The sequence below is a fragment of the Ambystoma mexicanum genome, chromosome 4p (assembly GCF_040938575.1).
Source record: "Ambystoma mexicanum isolate Mex_15411 chromosome 4p, UKY_AmexF1_1, whole genome shotgun sequence".
Taxonomy (NCBI): domain Eukaryota; kingdom Metazoa; phylum Chordata; class Amphibia; order Caudata; family Ambystomatidae; genus Ambystoma; species Ambystoma mexicanum.
The window spans coordinates 691,453,341-691,475,543 of NC_090927.1; the positions used below are offsets into that span (position 1 = coordinate 691,453,341).

Here is a 22,203-nt window from a genome sequence, read left to right on the forward strand (position 1 = left end):
TGGCACAGGAAGATGTCTCCTGTGGCCTAGAGCAAATGGGGAAGCAGAATGTTTCATGCAGACCCTGAGCAAAGTATTTAGGATCACTCATGGGCAAGGGCAATCGAGGCCAAGCCCCACTGCTCCACAGGAGTCACCCCCGCAGAAGCTCTGTTAAGAAGGTGCCCACATTCGCTCTTGCTGGGCAGTGAGGATAAAGCACCAGAGTGATCGTTGAAGAGCAGGAGGCCAAAGAACAAAGGATGCGGAATATGAGAAAATTTGTTGGGAGGAGATTCTGACCACCGGACATATCCCTGTTAGAGGAAGTGCCTGTCAGGAACCGGCACCTGGAAGGCAAAATCTCGCTGCCATATGACCCAAAACCCCCGTAGATGTGGTAGGAGTAAAGGGAATCGATGGTGACTGCATCTGATGGGAGGACGACGTTTACCAGAAATTAAAGTTTCTTTAAGAAGTTAGGTGGCTGGAACACAGCAGAACTGAGCCCTGTGAGGGGTGAGGTAGACCAGAATAACGATCAAGGGTGGATTCCACAAGAGCAGATAGATCCTGCCCCAGTAGTGGAAGAAGAGTCCCGGGGGGCACAGGTAGGAGGTACCACCAACGCAAGTCCAGGTGCCGTTCATCTTGTTTGAAAAGGTATATACTGGACGATTAACCTGCTGCCAGCCTTACACCTGTGCAACCCACAGAATGGTGGTGTGATTATCAATCCTAATGGCATTGTTCATGTTTGGTTGATAAGTTTGGTTTCTATGCCAACTCGATTGTTATGACAAAGGATGTAACTCTGACACATGAATAAAAGGAATTTCCCCATGTATGCGTGACTGAGCGCAGCGGAGCTCAGATGGAATACCCATGTCAGTGTTGGTCTGTGGGGGTCCTGGGGTTTACCGCTACGCAAGGCTGTGTGGCCTTACAACAATTGGGTTGCTGTCCTTGTTAATGGTTTATTCACCTCAGAGTTCATTATGCTTTGGTTTAACACTCAATTGCCTTGTGTAATCAATGCAGATGAACGTTGCCTGCAATGTTTCATTCACTTTTGAAGTCTCCCCCCCCGCACTGTATTTAGTAAAATGATAAAGCTTTACTGTTAGCATGTTCATGAGTAATGCTTTTCTTTCAGTAGGGTATTCCAAAATGTGTAGATGTAGTTAACCATTGTTTTCGGTTTGGCATTCCATAATGCTTAAAGGTTTTCATGCAAGTCATTCTGTTATTTAATTTAGTTTTGTTGTAATTTATCTTTGTATTTTGCCTTTAAGTATGCCCAGCACCTGCAGACCTTCCAAAACGTGCTTTCATCTACACGCAACCACTCCATAACAAAGTATTCTCTCTTGTTCAAGAATTAAGTCCTATTCGCTGGGTTGCAAGGATTCGAATCAGACTTTTGAAAACGTGTCTCGCCATACTAAACCTTGCGAGTAAGATCAAACACTTGCATACCTGGTTTCTATTTGCTTAGAAACTCACCAGTTTCTTTGATGCAAGTTCCTGCAGTGCAGATCGATCTGCCTTCTAGTCTTTGCTTCAGGGATCCACCTCCTGCCCCTCAGGCACTCTTGGATCAGCTTCCGGCCCCAGGAGAAGGAGCACCTTCAGCCATAGAAAAAGGGGCAGTCTTCTGGCACATCTTCCCTTTCCAGCTTCCTTTGGTTCCACAGATTCCCAGCTCCCAAGCCGCTTTTCCCTGAACCATAATTGTGCTTCACAGGGACAGCTCCTCGCTGTTCTTGGTCTCCCTGTGAAACTGCATTTTTCTATGATGGTTATTATGAGATTAATCCATCCACTAATCCATTCATTAGTCATTCATTCATACATGCATTCATTTTGAATTCATCTAGAATAGGCTGTTTGAGCACTGTAGTTTTGGTTTAAGCTAGTATGGTTCAATATATGCTGAGAGCCATGTGATTATGTACACGTCATTTAATAGTATTATAGTGTGCTTTCAGGCGCTAGATATGATCTGCCTTGTATCTCTGTCCATCTATGAATTTGGCTTCTTGCTGTGTGCGGAGAGGGAATTGTTTTCACAAGTGAACACACAGTGTAAAATATTATCATAACTGCCCTTTGGCAGACAGTCAGCTACTCATTGGCAGAGAGAAACGCCCTTGCTGAGTGAGGCGGATGCTATGTGTTGGGTTTTTCAAATGAGACTGCTCTCTCAATGCGAGAATGTTAGCGATGGCTTGTTCATACTTGGGAGAATGTAGAGACATGTCACCGTGACTAGTATAGTTCACTCCATAACAATGTATGCACGTAGATAGACGCATGCTGTTTTCCATGAAATGCTTACTGCGCATATATGTAATGAGTGCGTCACAGCACAACAATGCTAATGTATAACTGTGGGGTTTCTGTTGAGTAGATTCAGGACGGCGGTAAATGGAGAAGGAGAGGGGAATAGGAGTGTGTTGGGGAGCTGCTATGAAAAAGAGCTAGCTACAGGGAAGGAAGCGGTCTCATCAGAGCACAGTTCTAGGGACCTGGCTGTGTGGGAGAGAGCATTGCTAGGAGAAGCTAGGAGAAGCTGGGAGAGCCTGGGTAGTTAAACGCACTCATAGGCTAGAGAGTGCTGATTGCTTGCTTGTATAGCGATGACTGACCTTTTGCCTTGCAATGCAAGGCATGAATAAAGATACAATGTTGCTTTGAAATGAATAGATTTCTGTCTTTTTGTGATCTTCTGTTTTGTTTCCATAGCATAGCAATTTTGCTGTAGTTTCACAACTACTTCTGCTGCAACTTCACTGCCACTGCCCCAGTCACTGCTTCTCCCCTCAACTATTTGGTGGTGCTGTTTGTACACCTGCAGCCCTTTAAGAGGCTGCAGGTGCAAGTTTACAATTGGCCCTGCTTGACCATCCTTAATGGGACATGCCTGACCTCTACTGCTCTCAGCAGGTCTCTTCCTCGTCCCAGTACCACAGTGGTGATAGCAACTAGTCTTCATTACTCCCGGTTGCCTCGTCCTCATCTCAGACATATCTATAAAAAAAACGTACTGAGGGAGTCAGGGGAGTTGGTTTATAATGCCCCATGAGGACGGTGGGGGCAGGGGGTGGGAGCCTTGAGTTGGTAATTTCTAGGACAAGGGTGCTACCATGTCTCTTCCCAAGGGCATCCCACTCCCCGCAGACCCTTCACCAAGGTTATCCTGCCTCGCTTGTCCACCCCCAGGGTCGGGATCCAAGAGCGATGGCCTTTCCCTGGCCACTTGCACAGAGGATCCATGGGGAATAGGAGTGGGAGCACCCTCGGGTTTCTCACAGTAGTCAAATCGAATACCAAGAATGATCCTCATGTGTCTGGGCAGGAGCAGTTGCCAATGAAATGAGCCATTCAAAGGGCACAGCATAATTTCTATTCCCAAGCAGTAGATGATTGCGGATAGAAGAAGCTCTGATCCAATAGTTTATGATCCAGACACTTGGTCATGTCAGTCCACCTTACTTTATGGCCAAATTGGAACCCTACTCCACTTCCAGAACACTGCACTCTTCTTTTAGATCATCTTGCCAATTACAAAACCAGAGGGAATGTTTTCTGTGCTGGGCCCAAGATTTTGTAATTCCCTTACCCTGGACATGTCTTCTGAACCCGATCATCTGAAAAGCAGTTAAAATGTTAAAAAAATCCTTCACCCCACCACTCGAAAGTGCCCATCTCTGGCATCTAGTTTGCTTGTTTGCTGTGCTAAAGGGCAAATGAGTGTTCCCTGATTGCATATTAGAAGTGAAAATAAAATAAACTCGAGAGTAAATAGTTGATAACCCCACCCTATTCCTATGGTTCTGAAACATTGAGGAGGAAAGATTTGAGGAGTCTGACTTGCTAGTGAACTGGAGGCTTCCAGCCCTTTAAGATGAGTAGTACCCTTGAGAAAGATAGGGATGCATATTTTAATCAACCATCAATAATCAGGACGACACAAATAGTTTGGCAAACATTAGTCTGTTTTAATGCAGGTATTTAAAACGGGGAGTACAACGAACATCGGCAATTGCTCAATGTTCTGACTCTAACTACTTTATAAAAACAATGGTTTCTTATACCCATAATTGGTCATAGCTGACGTGTTGACCTGCGTCATTGCCAACATCATCCTACGTGGCAAACTACAGAAACTTATCTGGAAGCTGGATTGGTTCTAAGTGAATAACTAAGCATAGGTTCTATATCTGTATGGAGTAACAGAGAGAGGTAAAAGGATAGTTAACATCAGTTGGGGCAACTAGGCCCTCCCTTAAAAATGGCCACTATGTATGTCACTAAATGTTTGATGTCCCATTGCCTATACACACTATAGGACCCCAAACTACGTGGTCCCTTACAATTGGTTGGCTACTAACCCCCGTCAGTTATAGTCCACCTATGTGAGCAGCATGCAGAGCGAACAACCAGGTGTGGGTGATCTTGTCTTGATACCAGCTTCCCACCAATTAAAAATGTGATCCATCACCTCGATGGGCCAGTGTCAATTAGCACTTTGAAGTTGGCCTTGAGTCTGTACTGTTCTGAGAATTTTTAAGGAGTATGGGTACTATTTGGCTTCCTTGCGTAGGTGTGATCTTCTCATTCGTCCAACTTTCTTCCATCATGTGACTGGACACCATGTATTGAGCCTTTTCGTGTATTTTATTTTTATTCTTCAATAGTCCTCTGACGTCTTTTGTTTTTGCTTGACCTTCTTGAACAGGAGCTTTTGTTCTTTCACGTTAATTGTATCAAATGTCAGCCAATTCCAGTTTGATAAGACCTTGGCTTTCTTGGCTCAGAACTCCTTAGCTACACTTTTATTCTGTTTAATTCAATGGCTTTTCTTAACTGCGACACTGAAATTAGGCCTTCCTCGTTTTTCAGTACTGCTTTATACGTAGAGGACACATTCATTCTTTACTTAATCCATATGTATCTGTGAGGAATGTAGGTATATGTTGGCGCTTGCTGTGGTTTAATAGATTTAAGGATGTGGCTCGCTTCATTATTGCTTTGGCTCCCCTCTACACTGGCACTCCAATCTGTGAGCTCAACTTTCTGAGAGCAGTGAATTCCGACCTTGTTGAGCCATCTTGACTTGTCTAAAATGCAATTTCTTTACTGGCAGCCCTTCTAATATTCATATTCTATTTTGCTAACCTTTTATTGACAAGCCAAATTCTGTCGTTCAAACTAAAATTAACATAACTACAATCTAAAAATAAATCTAGCCTTGAACTGTTAGAGCTGTAATAAATAAGTGTGCCGGTAATTGTAATTTATTAGAAAAAATTATTTACTTTAGTCAACATTTACTTCTGGGTGCACATAGGAATGAGCATGTTATTAAAACTACTTATCTCACCAATCTGCAGCATTATATTTAGAAGCCAGCTCATTTTTGTGCAAATAATTTGTGATTTTCACAGAATGTGAACTGAAATGTTTTCCCAGCTTCGATAATGTTAAACCTCTTCATTAACGTGTTGCAGGTGTGACAGTCAGTAAATCCACTTCAGTCACTTTAATATACTCCGAATATGTAATCCTGGATACCGCTGGACTTCTTCGACCGCAGCTCAACTATACAATGAAGGTATGAAATAGTACTGGTATATTCCCCCTGCTATGATTTGGTTTTGTGAACCTGGAAGCAGATATTGGGTGAGAGACTGAAGTGTATTTTCTTACATACGAAGAAACTTGACAGTTATATATAAGTGGGAGAGTGACCCTAAGCATGAATCGGCTCTAGGTCTGATGGGTCAAATTCAGTAAACCGTCAGAATCTTCTAGCGCCAATTTCATGTTTGCGCATACATAAAGCAATCAATCCTAAAATAAATCAGCATTTACATGGCCATGAGTCCACTTGTTAAAAGACAAATCCTTGAATTTGCATATAATGTAGCATTGCTCTAATCCACTAGTTATAGAAACATAATAATCCGTTTCATGTATGGCTCTTCCTTCCTCCGTTCAAAACCAGAGTATTTCTTGGTTACAATGCACAAGGAAATGTGAATCTAGAACACAAGAAAGACAAAACTATTGTCCACAATGTACTCTGAATAAATTCTTCACCAGTTAACTAACTAAAGGAAGAGACATAAATGACCTGTTTACTTTAATATAATTTCCAACTGACGTGATCTGTATCACCCCTACCTCCAGAGCCTTCCCTCCAACCTCTACAGGATTGTCCAAAGTGTAAGCAATAACCACCTGCAGTGAGCGACTAGTTCGCAGAGAAGAGGCCCTACACATCATGCTCATATTTAAAATGCATCTTACAACTTTCTCCGTAATGAACACTCAATGAATGCATCGTAAACTCTCATGTATATTTTGTAATTGAGTCATAAGTAATACAAAAACATTGCTACCATTATGGTCACTATACAAAATGCACTTAAGATGCAAAAAGTTATTTATTGCATAAGCAGCAGTTCTTATCATTGCGGTTAGTCAAGAATCAGACTAATCCACTTTCTTCGAGATATCATAGCCGCCTTAAAATAACTACCTGCCTCACCAGGAAACCTCATCAAAACTTGCTAGGCAATCTTCATAGAAGCACCTGCTCTTTCAATACCGCACTATCTTTCTCAATGGGTTCTCAATAATGGGTAAAAGCTCTCATGCTCACTATCTGTAGAAGGTAGGGAGATGAAGACTGAAGGTCTGGGGAGGTCTGCACAGTCCAGGGAAAATGCTTATCAACCACCTAGTAAATCACCATGGTTTTGTAATCAAAAAAGCAGGAAAATAGGAAAGAATTCTTCATAAAGTCAATGTCAATTGTATCATCCATGGTGCCAGCATCAGCCAATTAAGATCTGTTCATATGTGGTGAGCTATATTGCGTTGGGTGGAAATGTAAAGATATTCCCCATATAGCTGGGTAAAAAAATAGTTCTGCTCAAATGCCAATAGCACTCTGTTTGGTTTTGCTGCAGTGTGGTGTAACCTACTCTGTGTCCTTTGAGATTTTCATGCTGCTAATCTGCTTTAGTTCTGAAATTGTCAAAGACCAAGATTCTGAGCAGTGAAGTGTGTGCATATGTAAAGCTCAGTGAAACTCAGATTGAAAGTGGCATAGATAAGGCAATAATATATGAAGCATTTCAAATGCGAACCATACAGTTCACAAGTTTACACACTCCTGTGATGTTATTAGGGATTGTATCTGTGTAATCCCTTAATATTTGGTTGAATAATCTATAAAAGTTAAATTTTCAGAGTTTACCTGATTGGGTTTCCGCAGTTCTTTCCATTGTCCCTGGTACTGCAAACAGTGGTTTGCGGTGGGAAGCGCCACTATTAATCCAGAGTCACGAGATTGGGTGGGTCTAGAAAGTTACCCATCGGTCATGTCTGTCGGATCAGAGGTGGACACGTTGTTGCATATTGGCCTAGATTCCCTAGGCAGTGCTTATGTTTGTAAAATTCTCAATATTTCTGAAGTGGCAACAGTTGTGTGGCAAGAGAACACTGATTTTAATCAAAGTTACACGAGCATGCCAATGTTGATGATCCCGATCTTCAACTTCTCTTCCACTGAAGAACTGCATGAATACACTTGTCAAAAGGGCTTATTTGCAGGCCTAATGGTGTAGTAATCTGGAATAAATGGAGCTAGATCTTAAACTATTTAGAGTGGTTAGACTTGATGTTAATGGACATTTGTACCGCGCACTATCACCACCGAAGTGGTCCCCTGGCGGCTCTGAAAAAGGGGGGGGGGAGAGGGGGTGGGTTAGTGGGAATAAGCTGGAAAAGTGCAAGAGAGCAGTGATGTGCTGTTGACAGCCTCAACCCGGTGGGTCCGTTGGCTGGGCTTGGGGTGTTTTGTGGTCCGTAGTCGTCGTGTGCTGTTCAAGTCTGTGTGGTTTGTTTTGTTGTTGCATTGTTGTGAAGTTTGTGCGGATTGCTGCGTTTTAGGTTTGTGGTTGTTTGGTTATAGTTTGAGAGGTGTATGCAGAGGGATGGAATTGTTAGTTGGTTGGTTAGTTGGCATTGCTGTCCTTGCAATTGTGGGATTCCATCTAGGTGTGGCACATGCAGACAGTCACAGTTCTATCTAGATGCGGCGCAAACTAGGTTCAGAATTCTAAGTGTGGTGCATGCTGAGAATCATATATGCTAATAATCACATTTCTGTCTAGATCTGGCACAGACTAGGCTTGAGAAATTCCATCTAAGTGTGGCATATGCTAATATTGCAATTATGGGATTCCATCTAGGTGCGGCACATGCCGACACTCGCACTTCCACCCAGAAGCGACGGAAGCCAAAGTTCAGAATTCCATACGAGTGTGGCACATGCTAAGTCACGTTTCTATCTAGATGTGGCGCAGGCTAGGGATCAGTTCCATACATGTGTGGCACTAGCATATTCATCTCATGGCAACATTTACATTCCATTTACAGTGGTCACAATTCTTCATAAGTATATATTAAAGTCTATGGAAGTCTACGCTACGGAAGCTAAGGTAGAGTGACAGGGGCTTTCTGGAGTAGAGTGATTGCTCTACACCCCACCGCTGCCACACTCAGTTTTGTTGGTGTCTGCTGGCTTCCTTGGCTTCCCCTGCTGACACCTGCAGACACTTTGTGTATCCGTCCTTCGCCTCGGGGTCCTTAGCTGTAGGGGCTGCCCTGGGAAGGTGGCTTAAGAGCCTTGATGGATCAATGGGGGAGAGGGGGTGGACAGGGAGGCGGGAGGAGGGAGGGAAGGGGAGCCGCAGGAGAGGGACGCTTCGGGCATGGCGGGGGCTTGCCAGGGCCACTGCTGGCCAAAATGGAGGCAGCCCATGCCCAGCCTTACCTGGAGTGCCGCGCTCACCTGCAACGCCGAGATGGAATAATCTTGAGGCATTATTCAGTGGAAAGAATCTTGAAATATAGGGCCTTTAATACTAATTCCAGAAATCCTAACTTTTTAAAATACACTCAAACAGCTACCCAATGTCTCTTCAGATAACCAACATGGTCAATTTTATTCTTTCCACTGAAGACAGAACAGCACTCTTAGAATTACAAAATAACCATGCCCTCATGATTAAACCTGCAGACAGGGGTGGCGTGATGGTTATGGATATCAACAAATAAATGGAGGTGGGATTGGTACACCTGACTAAACCTACATATAAAGACTTTAAAGAAATTCAGCTGATATTGTAAGGTTACAACTGCTGAAATTGTGTTCAAAGGCTTTACAGCTAGGCTTCCTTAGCAAACCAGAAGCCATGTTTTTTGGTTCTATTGGATGTTTCCGCATTTGAAGAGCGAACTCAATAGTCTTATTTCTGCCAATTTTGTGTGGCTAAAATCAGTCTGAACACCCCCTGGGAAGGTGATCCTGCTCCCACTCTCTCCTGAGCTGGTGGGGTTTCACCCCGCTCCCCCTTTCATTTCTGCCCCCTTTCCCAACACATTCCATCTCACCCTCCACCACTCAGACATGCAAACACTTTTACTTGCTACCCCCCCTCCTCTTTCCTACGCACATACTCACAAAAATAACACCTCCCTCCCGTGGCTCCTGTGCTGCTGGGGCGTGACCGTTTGATTTGGAAAGACTGTTCGGAGAAGTCTTTATAAATCGATTCTTTTAATTTTCTTTTTATTGAACATGCCACTCTAAGATGTATTTTCTTTTTTGGCCCCTACAAATATTCTGAACCTGGTCTTCTGTGCATTATGAAATGAATGCGTTTCTTTATGGATTGAGAGGTTCAGATAATGAACTATGGCTTCTGTAGTGGTTTTTAGATCGTCTGTAGAATTGCATGCTGATATGATTAAGAATACCTTGAGCAATCCTATCTATTTCATGTCAATTAGAGATAGTTGGCGCCTATTAATCAAAGCTTACCTTGTTTAGCAATATGTTCATTTGAAGTACGGAAGTTGATCACTGTTTCATTTGATATGCAAATGTTTCTCGCTGCCATCAAAAGGTTGTGGTCCTCATAACTAGATTCTAAGATGAGAGGGATGAGGCTGGTCCTGGGACACAAAAGGACTTCAAAAAACCTTGAACAACGTCTGAAACTGGGAGTGATTATTTTGCCACCTGTGGCACTTATCATTTTTATAAATTGGTCTTGTTTATTGATAAATGTGCATTTGGCATAATTCCATCTTCCAGTCATTTTGTTTTTTTTGTAACAATGTTCTTGAAAATGTGTATAGAAGTACGGGAGTGTTTCTCTCTCCTGTGCTGCTTTTCTGCATAGTGTTTCTCCAGGTTTCCATTTAGTTGCAGGAAGGCTTATTTGCTTTTGTTCGATCTAAAAGTATATATGCTTCGAGGGGATTGGGTCCTCCGACGTATTCCATATCTATGACATGTAATCACCACAGCTGTGCTGATTACATGTCATAGATATGGAATACGTCGTCGGACCATCCCATCGAAAGAACGTTACCAGGTAAGAAAGTAACTTGTTCTTTGGTATCGACCCAAAAGGTCGTATTAGAAGACATACACATGGTTTTCCCGCATTAGCCACATATACAAAATCACGAATCTGAAAATACTGGTTCGGTGTGCGGAGGTTGTGGGGGTGTGCCCGGCATACATGAAAGTGAATGCAGGGGACTAAAAAAACCCGGCAATATCGAATTGCAAAATGCGGCACAGTGGGCCTCTGCATTTTGCATTTCTATCTTTTTGTCCAATGTTTGCACGTACATCCACATGCTTTTATAAACTTAACTCAAAATATCTTTTTATTGCAGCAGGGCATAGTGAATGGAGGCAAATAAAGTGTATCAGAATCTAGCAGGGCTTTCCCCTTGGGACTTGATCTTCGACTTTGCTACCTCACAAGGAGACAATATTTGTATGACAATGAGAGATCTGCAAGTTGGCAGCATAAAATCGTCTTTTCATAAGCAACTCTGTATAGAACATAGTCCGGAGGAAAGGGTATGGCGAGTATGCTTGACTAATCTGATTGGTTCTGAACTTGGGGCCAGTGGCACCATGTGGATCTTCATTCCGATAGTTTATTCAGTCTTGATGGATTATTTTTCAGTGGTGGAGTAGTACAAATTTGTAGTTGGCCCCGACTCCCAGAAAAGTTTCGCCTTCATCCGGTATGAGTATCCTGTAAACACCAACTAATGCAAGTCTGCCCTCCTTTTCCTATACCCTGCATGAAAAAAAAACTATTCTCCAGCATTGGATCTTTGATAGATTCACATGCTGAGAATATTCCCTGGCGTCCGGCTGGGAATCCTCGGTAACCTTTTGATTTCCCTTGCTACAAGCAGGAAAAACTCTAATTTGTATCCCATCACACTTTTTGTGGGTGGGTTTGGTCCCAACCAAATGGAACCTAGCGTAGCTAGCTATTCACTCCTCCTCCTTTTCCCTTCAGATTCTAATTGCGTGTTGAAGCTGAGGTAGCCCTGTTTTTTTTTTTTTTCCTCCCCATAGAATTGACAAAATATAACCAACTGCATTTTTTCTTCGTCATTGAGATGTACATTGTTTGATTAACAGCACTACATTGCAGGATCACTGTGACTGATAAGTGGGGATGGAGCGAAAACGGAGACCCCTTAAGTCCTGTGACACTTGTGGGCTCAAACATATACGAGGGGGACAAACATACCTAATGCATATACTGTTTATACCCCCACCACACGCTTGACAGTTGCAACATCTGCAGAGGTCGTAGCACCAAGACACTCCGATAGAAAACCGGTAGCCGGTTAGTTGGCTGAATGAGGGGTGGATCTACCCGGAGTACCCCTCTGATGTCAAATCAACGAGGAGCATGGCCATACCTGTGGAGAAGCGACCACAGTCCAGGGAAAGGGCAAGGCCAAGAAACTTAAGCAACGGGTTGCCCACATCTATGAGCCGTCAACAGGAGCAAAGGTTCTCTTGGAGGGAGAGATGACGCCTTTCAGACCGCCTGATAGACCATTGTCACCAGGCAAAGGGCTGTCTTCATTGGGCATGCAGAGAAGCAGACCGGCACAATGGGAATCTACGGCAGCGACACCTTCTGGTCGGTCAGAAGATGCACCAAGGCACATACTTGGATCGAAGTCAGCGGAAGGGTCTGCAAGGTCCTAGTCGATGTCCTCGTCTGGGGGGAAGCAAGGAGCATAAAACCTTGAGCCACAAGATCCCAACAACTGGGTCGACTACATCCACAGCAGCCCCCGTGGATGCCAGTATTGGGACTAACAGAGTGTCCCAAACATCCTGCTGGACACAACAAAAAGTAATCCCCTACCATGTCTACTGGACCAAAATGGACAACTCTTAATGAAGGCCTGGCTGAGGCAAAGCACAAACACAAATCCAGTTCACTGATGAAACTCCATAAACCAGTTTTACAATGGAAAAGACCACACACAGCATGGCGATACACTGGCAGACACCCCATCGCTGATGATGGGGATGCCTGTTCAAGGAAAAATCTGTCGACGGGACAGATGAAATCAGTGTCTTGTCACAGACGTTCACGACACCCTTGTTGACGGAAAAATGGAAAATGCCACAGGAACAAGCTTTACAGATGGAACTTGGGTCCTTACTCTCTGCCATCACCCTCTCTACTTGTGGTGTGCCCCAAGGATCAAATCTATCCCCCCTGGTTCTTCAACATCTACATGGCTCCTTTGGCCCACATGATCTCTGCCTGCACCCCTAACTTTCAGTGTTTTGTGGATGACACTCGGCAATTTCAGGCTACCCTCGGCCTCTTCTTCCTCCTCCTCCTCCTCGATCATTCCAGATTGTCTTTCCGCAATGCTGCTAATGATCTCAGCCATAATGCCAGCAAGATGGCGAGTCCTTATTGGGACACCCACTCCCACCTTACCATTCACTCTGGATGGCCTCCCCTGGTCCTGTGCCCCCACCTACCAGTGAGGCAAAACATCTAGGGGTCATCTTAGACTAATCTCCTTCTCTTTTCACATCTCTTAATTCTACCATTTCTCTCCTTCCCCCCAGAGGCTCATGATCTCCAGAGCCCTGGTCTTCTCCAGACTGGACTATTGCAACAGTCTTTCTGAATCTTCCTACTTCCTCTCTATGACCCCTCCAACCTATCCAGAACAGAATTGCAAGACGTATCTTTGGCCTCAAGCCCATGGACCGAATCTCCCCAGTGCTGAAATTGCTTCGCTGGCTCCCCGAGGATGCATGGATCAAGTTCAAGTCCCTCTGCATAGTCCACAATGCTTTCTGTTGCCGGGGCCCCTTCTACCTACAATGATAATCCCTCCAACTCTCTGTGGGTGAAATGTTTTTCCAAACAGATTTTTGGGGGTAGATCCGTATCTTCTGCAGGTGCCTCCCTCTAGAATGGCCTCCATGCCTCTTTGTCTTGAACTGGACCTCCTTAAGTTCCGGAAACTCCTCAAGGCCTTACTTTTCTCCTCCTCCCGGTTCTCTCTCCCTCTCCCCTGCTAACCTCCTCGCCTCTTTCCTTCCTTTCTCCTCCCCAATCTGCTCAGCTTGCTGACTGGTCGCCAGGTGCACCTCCACAGCCCTACAGGTCCCAGGCTCCCCCCCCCAGTCCTGGCCTTGCTTCTGGGCCCCTGCACTTTGCTCAGCACTACTGCATTATCCTCCATTAGAGGGGTAACCACTCTCCACTTAACCCTGGCCCGTGCTGGACTTGGCGCACTTGTCCCTCTCCCTCACACTTCTTGTCTCTGCGCACTTGCAGGACCTTCAATGTACTTGACTTAGCAAGTCTGTCCGGTCCTCCCCGTCTCCCCTCCATAGCCAGGCTTAGTACTGTAGTTGTATTGTACATCACTCCCCCACCCCACTCTTTCCTCATTCTTTGTCATGCACTTAGTAGATATGCCTCTGGTCTAGTATGCTAGTTATTGTTTGATCATTGTGAATCTTCAAGGCATAAGAATGACTGTAATCCATTGTTCCCTTCCTGCTTTGAAGCACTTGTGTATAAGCGCCTTACAAATAAACAATTACAATTAAAATGACAGCCTCCACAACCAACCTGGCCAATGCCTCCAACCGTAGAACTTGGATTGGAAGATCCCATACAGTCTCTCCTATTGCATATTCTTAGGTTATCCCAGAGGAGATATTGCAACACAAAATTGACAGCTTGTGAGGCACAACACGAACAACTCCAGATTACCAACTCTGAGGAGCCGGTCATAATGTAAGAGCAGGTCCCAAGTAGGCTGGTGATGCCAGGGAGACATTCCCAAAGAGTGCCAATCGAGTTGCGGCCCACATGCACAAGTGGGGACTGGGCCTATGCCAATCCCAGGGCTCAGCTACCTCGAGTTTCAATAGAGGGTGGTACAGGCATTGCTGTCGAACCCGCAAGCCTTGCTGCCTATACAAGTGCTGTCTTCTTTGCAAAGGGTGATTACCCAGCTTGACGCAGCACTGATGAAACCAGCACCACCAGCTTTACTACCGCCACCCAAACAACCCCCATCCCAGCTGGTAACACCACCGCAGCCCTCACCGCCCAGGTCCAGATCCAGGTCAATGCGAAGGTCTGCCAAAAGGTCACCAAGAGATCTCTCCCGAACCAGATCGGTGTCTCGCGTTACCCCAAAACCTCCCATGCTCCATTCAGGCAACAGGAGCAGAAGCATCACTGGGGCTAACATCGCCCCCACATAAGAAACCGCAGGATCTCCCTCTTGGTCGGCCAGCACCGGAGAAAGGAGAACTGACTGACGCGTGCCAGGACTAGTCGTCTTCGTCTTGCATGCCACGGAGGGACGATGATTGGGACACTGATTCCCTGCAAGAGTGCCTACCAGAAGAGCCAGCAAAACCATCCCCTCTGTATGACCTCAAAGGATTACATTCACTGATCATGAGGGCTTGCAAGGAATTAAGCCTTCTTGCCTCCAAAGACGAAAAGGAATGTTTCTTCGACCACATGGCCAAGAGGAGGAAGGCGGTTGTATCAATACCAGTCCTAGATCATGTCTGGCAAGAGAGCCTCAAGACAAGCACCCGTTCATGATTCCATCGGTAAAAGGGCAGCTGGACAAGAAATATAATCCCCGGACAATGCATCCAAGTGCCTAACTTTTCAACCATCACCAGAGTCTATAGTGTCAGCAGCGGCAAGCCACAAGGCCAAGTATGACGAGCAGAAATGCAGTCCTTCTGGACAACGAGGTATGGAAGCAAGATGTGCTTGGAAAGAAAGTGCTTGCGATGGGTGTCACAACTGTCAAGGTGGCCAACTCTCTGGCTTTCATCAGCCGGTATGATAGAGAAATGTAACACAAAATAGCACCAATCCTGGAGCATCTTCCGGAGGAAAAATGGAAGGGAGCAAGCACGAGCCTCAAGGATGGGGAGGAGGCCTCCATTCTTATTAATATCGCGGTGGACCTCACAGAGACCAGGTTTAAATGGGTGGTAAATGGCACTGTCCTGAGGAGGCAAGCATGGTTTAAATGCACAGACTTCCACACCGACATCTAGCATAAGGTGGTGGACGTGCCATTCGAGGGTCGAGCATTCTTCTGCTCCAAAATCAACAAAGCCCTCAATGCCATTAAAACAGATCTGGTCCAGTCCCTGCAGAACTGCCAGCCTTTTCTCGTCCTTTCAGGGGAGCCACAGGCAGAACATCCACATCACCCTCCAATAAGGGAAGACATTACTCCAGAGGATTCTCATATTCCCAGGGGTACAAACGATTGTACAAGGGTTAACAGAAATCCAAGGATTCTAGACGGACGCAGCGACTAAAGCAGTTCCCTGGCACTCAGACAATTGCAGGGCAAAACCCAACAATGACTACACACCCCTCAGCACTGCACTATTGGGGTGGAGGGGTGGATCTACAGGTCTGCTCACAACTGGAGGCTAGTAACAGACAAGTGGGTGCTGGAACTGGTGTTTTACGGACATCTAAAACGCCTCCCATGACCCCAGACCACTGGCCTCAAGCGCACAAAAGCGCACTCCTCAGGGATGTTCAGCTCATGCTGCAAAAAAGGGCAATAGAAAAAGTCCCCAGAAACCTCAGGGGAAGGGGCCTGTACTCCTGGTACTTTGTCCGCAAATTGCAAATCTGGGACTTGCGAAGGATATACAAGTTCATGGTTCACCATGGTCACACAACAGCAAGTGATGGAGGCAGTTCAACAACACTACCCTTACCTCCCTGGATCTCCGGACGCATACTTCCACCCGGGTCACAGGAAATGACTACGGTTCGTGGTCAAAACTAAGAGACCAAGACTATTGAGTCTTCGGTGTGGGCCGCACACCCTTTACCCACTTTAAGTTCACCAATTTTGTTGAGTAAATCAATAGATTTTCATTCAAGTGTAGTTGTATTAAGATCCTTTATTTTTCTCCAATATTCATTTTGTTTCAAATTTCCGAAATTATACAATTGTAGCTTAACTATTTAGGCTAATGCAGGTGCTGCGGAAAACAAAAATTCAACCCTATGTGGCGAATGCATTTCAGATTATAAATCCTTCAGAGCCGGGTTATGACTAATTCATAAACACAAACATATGTTGTATATTCAAATATTCACATAAATTTCATGCATTAACATTGTGTGTAACACATTTAGGCAATTCAAAATATGCAGGGCACCCACAGTTACATACACACAATCAACAGATAAGAAAAACATAAACAAGAAAGCCTCATCAGTGCATTTGTTATGGCGGATCGTAATTCCCATTTGTTATAACACCTGTAGATCAACTTAGTTTATTCTGCCTAGTGCGAATGTTATCCTTCAGTACATTGTCACCTAGATTCTTTGTGCTTATTCTGTGCTGCACACTTATCGTTGTACAACATGCTCATATCTTTACACAACATGCTCGTGGTTGTGACCATGTCCATCGCTGTGTTTACTCTTGTATTTTAAATCGTGTCAATGTTTACCTACTGGCTTAGTCCATGCAGTGTTTGGTGTGAAAATCAACATTATCTGTGCTGCCCTTAAATGGTTCCTTAAATAAAATTGTGAATCATTCCAGTGGAAGTGTGCACCCTAAGGAGGCCACTGACCTGTTTGCCGTTGTGTACTCTGTCAGTACGGAGATTCGAAATCTCGTAATTTTCACTCCAAGATAATCATAAGTGTAGATCGTATTAGCAACATACTAAACGTTGTGACAAAATGAGCTTAGTGTTGTGAATAGCGATCGGCCTTGTGCATACCCCTCGTCCTGCAATGCAGGCTTTGCAGGACGCCGCTACAAGAGTTCCTGGCGGTGATCTGGTCTCGGGTATCGTGGTCCCAGGGGTTGGGGGGGGGGGACAAAATGTGAATTCCTCTGGACTCCTCACACAACTCCAATGATGGGCCAACATTAGCAAGGGAAGCCCGCTCCCAACAAGACACTTGTCACGGGCACCTCGCTACAAGGTGGGGCACATATGTGGACCAGCTTCACATCAGAGGGCTGTGGGGCCCACATGAGATATCCCTCCATATCAATGTGCTCAAACTCAGAGAGGTATGGTGGGCACTCGGGTCTTTTCTTCCAGTTTTTATTTTTAAAATAAATGTTTTTATTGTGATCTAACCAATCATGGTTTCTTACACATTACATCAACATGACGAAATATAAAAAAGTTCTATAAAATCATTTCCCTTCATAATTCAACCACACTTGATAGAAATTGTCATACATTTCAAACCATGCATATAGCCATAACGAAATGAAAAAAAAATGTACACAATTCATTCACAAACCCGAATAGACAAAACAAGTATCCCATCGGTAGAAGTTTAAAGAAGGGAAAGAGTAAAGATCACTTCCAACTCAGGAAAGAAATTTACCAGAACTCTTGTGGAATAAACCCAGTCTGCTGCAGAACTCTTACAACATTCAATGAATTTCGTCTCATGTCCTGAGATCATTCTTTCCCAGAGCGTATTTGACGAAAGACGGTCTGAAAGGGGCCTTTAGGGGGGGTCCCTCGCGATATGGAAACAAGGCAATAACCATACACGAAAGGATGCGCCAGACACAAGGTTCAAATTGCTAGGTTTTATTGCAAGCAAAATAGTCCAAATTGGCCAACTGTGGTCTCGCACCCCGCCACGTGTATTCTCTAGACCTCGAGGGACGCAAGAGAGCGAATTACGTACATCAGTTACATATATACAAAATGCATATCATACAATCAGCTATGTCATGTTTAACACCCCCTTTTATTGAGTTTCTTTGAACTCTGGATGATGGACATTTCCGAAGAGTATGACAATTATGACACTTTCGATGTCTATTCTAGTAACAATGTGCAATTTAGAAAGTGGGGAGGCATCTTCTAGTTGTTGAACAGAACATGGTGCTTCTGTTCTTGGAAGCAAGCTGCACACGGGGGAAGAGTCACATTCCAAGCTTTGCTATCTGTGAGGTGCTATTCGTGTCCTGGGAGCCGACACGCTCTAAAGGGTTTTGTGAAGGGGGGCCGTAAGAAGAGCATAATTCAAACCTTTAGCTGCTTTATTCTAACATATTCTACCACAGTACGAGACTGGCTGGCAGCTGTGAAATGATTAAATGCCCTGCGGCTCTCCCTCAAGGCTACAGAGAGGGAGCGTGGGCATTCCTTTCTGGGCTGCTCATGAGGAGTTTCAACGAACTCCTCAGTCCCGCGGCCTTGCCCTTTCATATTCAGACAACAATGTTAACAGTTGAGCAGAGTAAGCAGAATTCGCAAGAATTGCAAGCTGCAAAGCAGTTTAGACAGAAAGCAATGAGCAATGGTTAACAAGCAAAATGGCGATTCTTGCTACGTTTAAAATGGCCGCTTGTTGGTCAAGCATAGCAGTCTGTATTTCTATAATTCTGTGCATAAGACGGTTGGCCTTCGGCCATCAAGATACGTCTATCATCCAAATGAAGGGTATTCATTTTTCCAGATTGACAGGTCGCTGGACCTGACAAAAGTGGCCAGATGTTTTACCCTACTTTCCCAAGTACCCTGGCAAAACCTCAATATATGTTCAATGGTCTGAGCTCGAGTCAATAATTTCGACATAGTGCGCGTATCTCCGCAACTAGGTCCCACTTACTAAAAACGGAGCCTGTCTTTATCAAGACCGTCTAAGGAAGTTCTGCCTGGTTTTTACATCCATGGATTTCATTGATATTTTAGTTCTATTGCACTTGTACACAAGTGTTTTAGAGCGCGGCAAGGGAGGGGAACCGGGGAGAACAAAATAGCGATCTTACTAGGCCCAGTGACATTGAGAACGCGCAAGTGCATGGGAGAGGGGGGAGGGGAAAAGTGCATGGAAGGGGGGAGAAGTGGAAAGTGCAAAGCAGAGGAGAAACAGATCAATAACAAGAGAACAGATCAGCAAGGGAGAGGGGAAGCGAAGGCAGAAGAAAAGAGGAAGGTCTTGAGGTGCTTCCGGAACCAGAGATGGTTCTCCTTAAGTTTTAGAGTGGCAGGGAGGCTGTTCCAGAGGGAGGCCCCAGCCGAAGACAGATCTACCCCCAGCTCGTTTCTTTGAAAAACGACTGACCCTGAGGGAGTTGGAGGAGAGAAGAGCTCGAGAGGGGAGGTATTTGCAGAGGGATAGCTGAAGGTATTTTGGACCCAGGCCCCAGAAAGCCTTGTGGACAATGCAGAGGGTTTTGAATTTAATCCTTGCATCCACTGGGAGCCAGTAGAGAGATTTCAGAGCTGGAGAGATACGATCCCAGGGCTTGAGGCCAAGGACAAGTCTTGCAGTCCTGTTCTGGATTAGTTGCAGAGGGCGGAGGGGAGAGGCAGGTAGATTTAGAAAGAGGCTGTTAAAATAGTCCAAGCTAGAGAGAACCAGAGCTTGGGATACCATAAGCTTCTGGGGAAGGAGAGGAAAGGCAGAGTACCTCTGAGGAGGTGCAGTCAGATATTTTACTTTTTAGAGACCTCAGAGATGTGGGCGGAGAAGGAAAGTGTGGAGTCAAAGATGACCCAGAGGTTCTTAGCCTCGCAGGTGGGGGTAGGAGGAGGGCCAAGGGAGGCCGGCCAGGGAGTGAGGGGAAAGGATGGTGAAGATGTGCTGATGAGGAGGATCTCCATGTTGCTGGCATTCAGACAAAGATCATTGGTGGCACACTAATCTTGAATGGCAGTTAGGCAATCCGAGATGAGAGAGGGAGAGGAGGTGGCAGAGGGCAGCCTGAAAATGAGTTGAGTCGTCAATTTAGCACTGGAAATTTGAGCAGAAAGTGGCAATGCAGTGGGCGAGAGTTGCCAGGTATTGGTTGAAAAGCCAGGGCGAGAGGTTAGGCCCATGGGGAACACCACAGCTAGAGAGGAAGATGAATGAAAGGAAGGACCCAAGTTGGACCTGGGAGGGTCGATCTGAGAGGAAAGAGGCCAGCCAGGCCAGAGCCTGATCAGTGATACCCAGGTTTTCACAGAGACGGTTGAGCAGAATGGTATGGTTGACCGTGTCTAAGGCAGAAGAGAGATCGAGGAGGACAGAGGGAATGTTCGAGTCAAGGTTGGAGAGCAGATCTTCACGGATGTTCAGGAGAGAAGTTTCCATGCTTCTGGCAGCTCTGAAGCCAGACTGGTGGTCATGGAGACCGCCACCAGAATTGGAATGAAGGTTAAGCTGAGAGATGGCCAACTTTTCCAGGAGTTTGCCAAGAAAGGGAGTAATGGAAATTGGGCGATAGTTAGCTGGACAAGCAGGATCATCTGTGGGTTTCTTAAGAGGATTCACAAAGGAGTGCTTCAGAGGGGAAGGATCCAGAGGCAAAGCAGTGGTTGCAAAAATCAGCAATGGCTGGAGCGAGGGTGTCAATGTGGTCCTTGATGGTTTTAGAGGAACAGGGATGAACCTGTTTTGAAGAGGCTTTCATAGATCGGACTTGTCTAGCGACCTCGTCGGGGGTGAAAAGGGGAAAGGACGAGAAGGATGCTGGGAGGGTGGCTAAAGGAGGGTCAGCAAGCACAGAGGGAAGAGGGGTGTGGGTGGAGAGGGTGGACAGGATGTCCTGTTTTTTTTTTAATGAAGGGAGAGGCAAGGGCATTGCAAAGAGCCTGGGAGGCAACAGGAGGGGAAGAGACTGCAGCAGGGTTGGCCAGCTCCTTGAAAATTTGATAGAGTTCATGAGAGATCTAGCCAAATAACCTTGTTTTTTTACCATATTTAGAGAATGAGGCGGGGATAGATGAAGCCCTCATATTGTCATTTGTTGTAATCCAATCCCTTAGTGTACGTTTTTTTTTTACCTTCATAGAGTTGCTGATCAATGTAGGTTTGTCATGATCACAATACATGAAGATCTCCTTTACTTTTTTTCTAAGGTCACTTAAGGTATAAGAGGCACCTAGATTTAAATGGACCAAAAGATCCCCAAAAAGTGTTTTCCATAGGGTCCCCAATTGACCTAAAAAGAGAAAGCACTTTCCAGTCCATTTGCGTCTTGGGCCCAACTCGTACCTTAATGTAGCCATTTGTAGGCAAAACGTACACCTGCTTCCAAAGTACAGCTTCAATTTTTTTGCCAATCAATGGATCATAATAGTGGTTTGGCCAGACCATAAAGTAAAACTGGTACCACCTTTGCCATATAGAATCTAATTAGTGGCAAGATGGAAAATTAGCAATATAGGCTATATGATATCCTTTTTATCTGTGATAACTGTTCTTTTAGTCAGTATCTCCACTAACCTCAACCCACTTGTTGGAACCGCATGTAGGGTGTATCCAAGATAAATTATTTCCTTTACTTCTGGGATTAATCGACCACCTATTGACCAAGTAAATTTAGCGCATTGAACTCCCCTATGTCTGAAAATTACAGTCTTAGATTTCTCAGGGTTAACAACAAGGTCATTTTCTTCATATAGTGATCAAATGTTCTAAGAATTCTTTGTAGACCAACAGTTGTTTTGTCCAGCAAGACAATGTCGTCCGCATACATGAGCCACTTAATGAGCATCGAGCCCAACCTAACACTGGCCATTGCTGACGAATCTATCTCCTGAATTCTGAGATAGAAGGTAAAAGGGAAGGGTGCTACCATGCAGCCTTGCCTAACCCCTCTATTCACTGTGATGTACCAGAAAAGTGGCCGTCTAAATTGAGTCTAACGCACTGTATTTCCTTCATGAAGACTTGCAAGAATATCCACCAGTCTCTTTGGGGCTCCCCGCTTCACCAGTACTGAGGTCGTACAGTCAAGGTCTTTGACAATTCAACCACGATTTAT

The 22,203-nt window shown here is 45.0% G+C and overlaps 1 protein-coding gene across 1 annotated transcript in view; it reads left to right on the plus strand.

Moving 5' to 3' along the window:
• The window catches only part of LOC138453422 (CD109 antigen-like), an 812,557-nt gene that overhangs the window by 224,944 nt on the left and 565,410 nt on the right, over positions 1-22,203 (plus strand). The window contains exon 10 of the mRNA XM_069606255.1: positions 5,496-5,599. Coding sequence (XP_069462356.1) covers positions 5,496-5,599 — 104 coding nt within the window. The remainder of the gene's footprint in view (positions 1-5,495; positions 5,600-22,203) is intronic.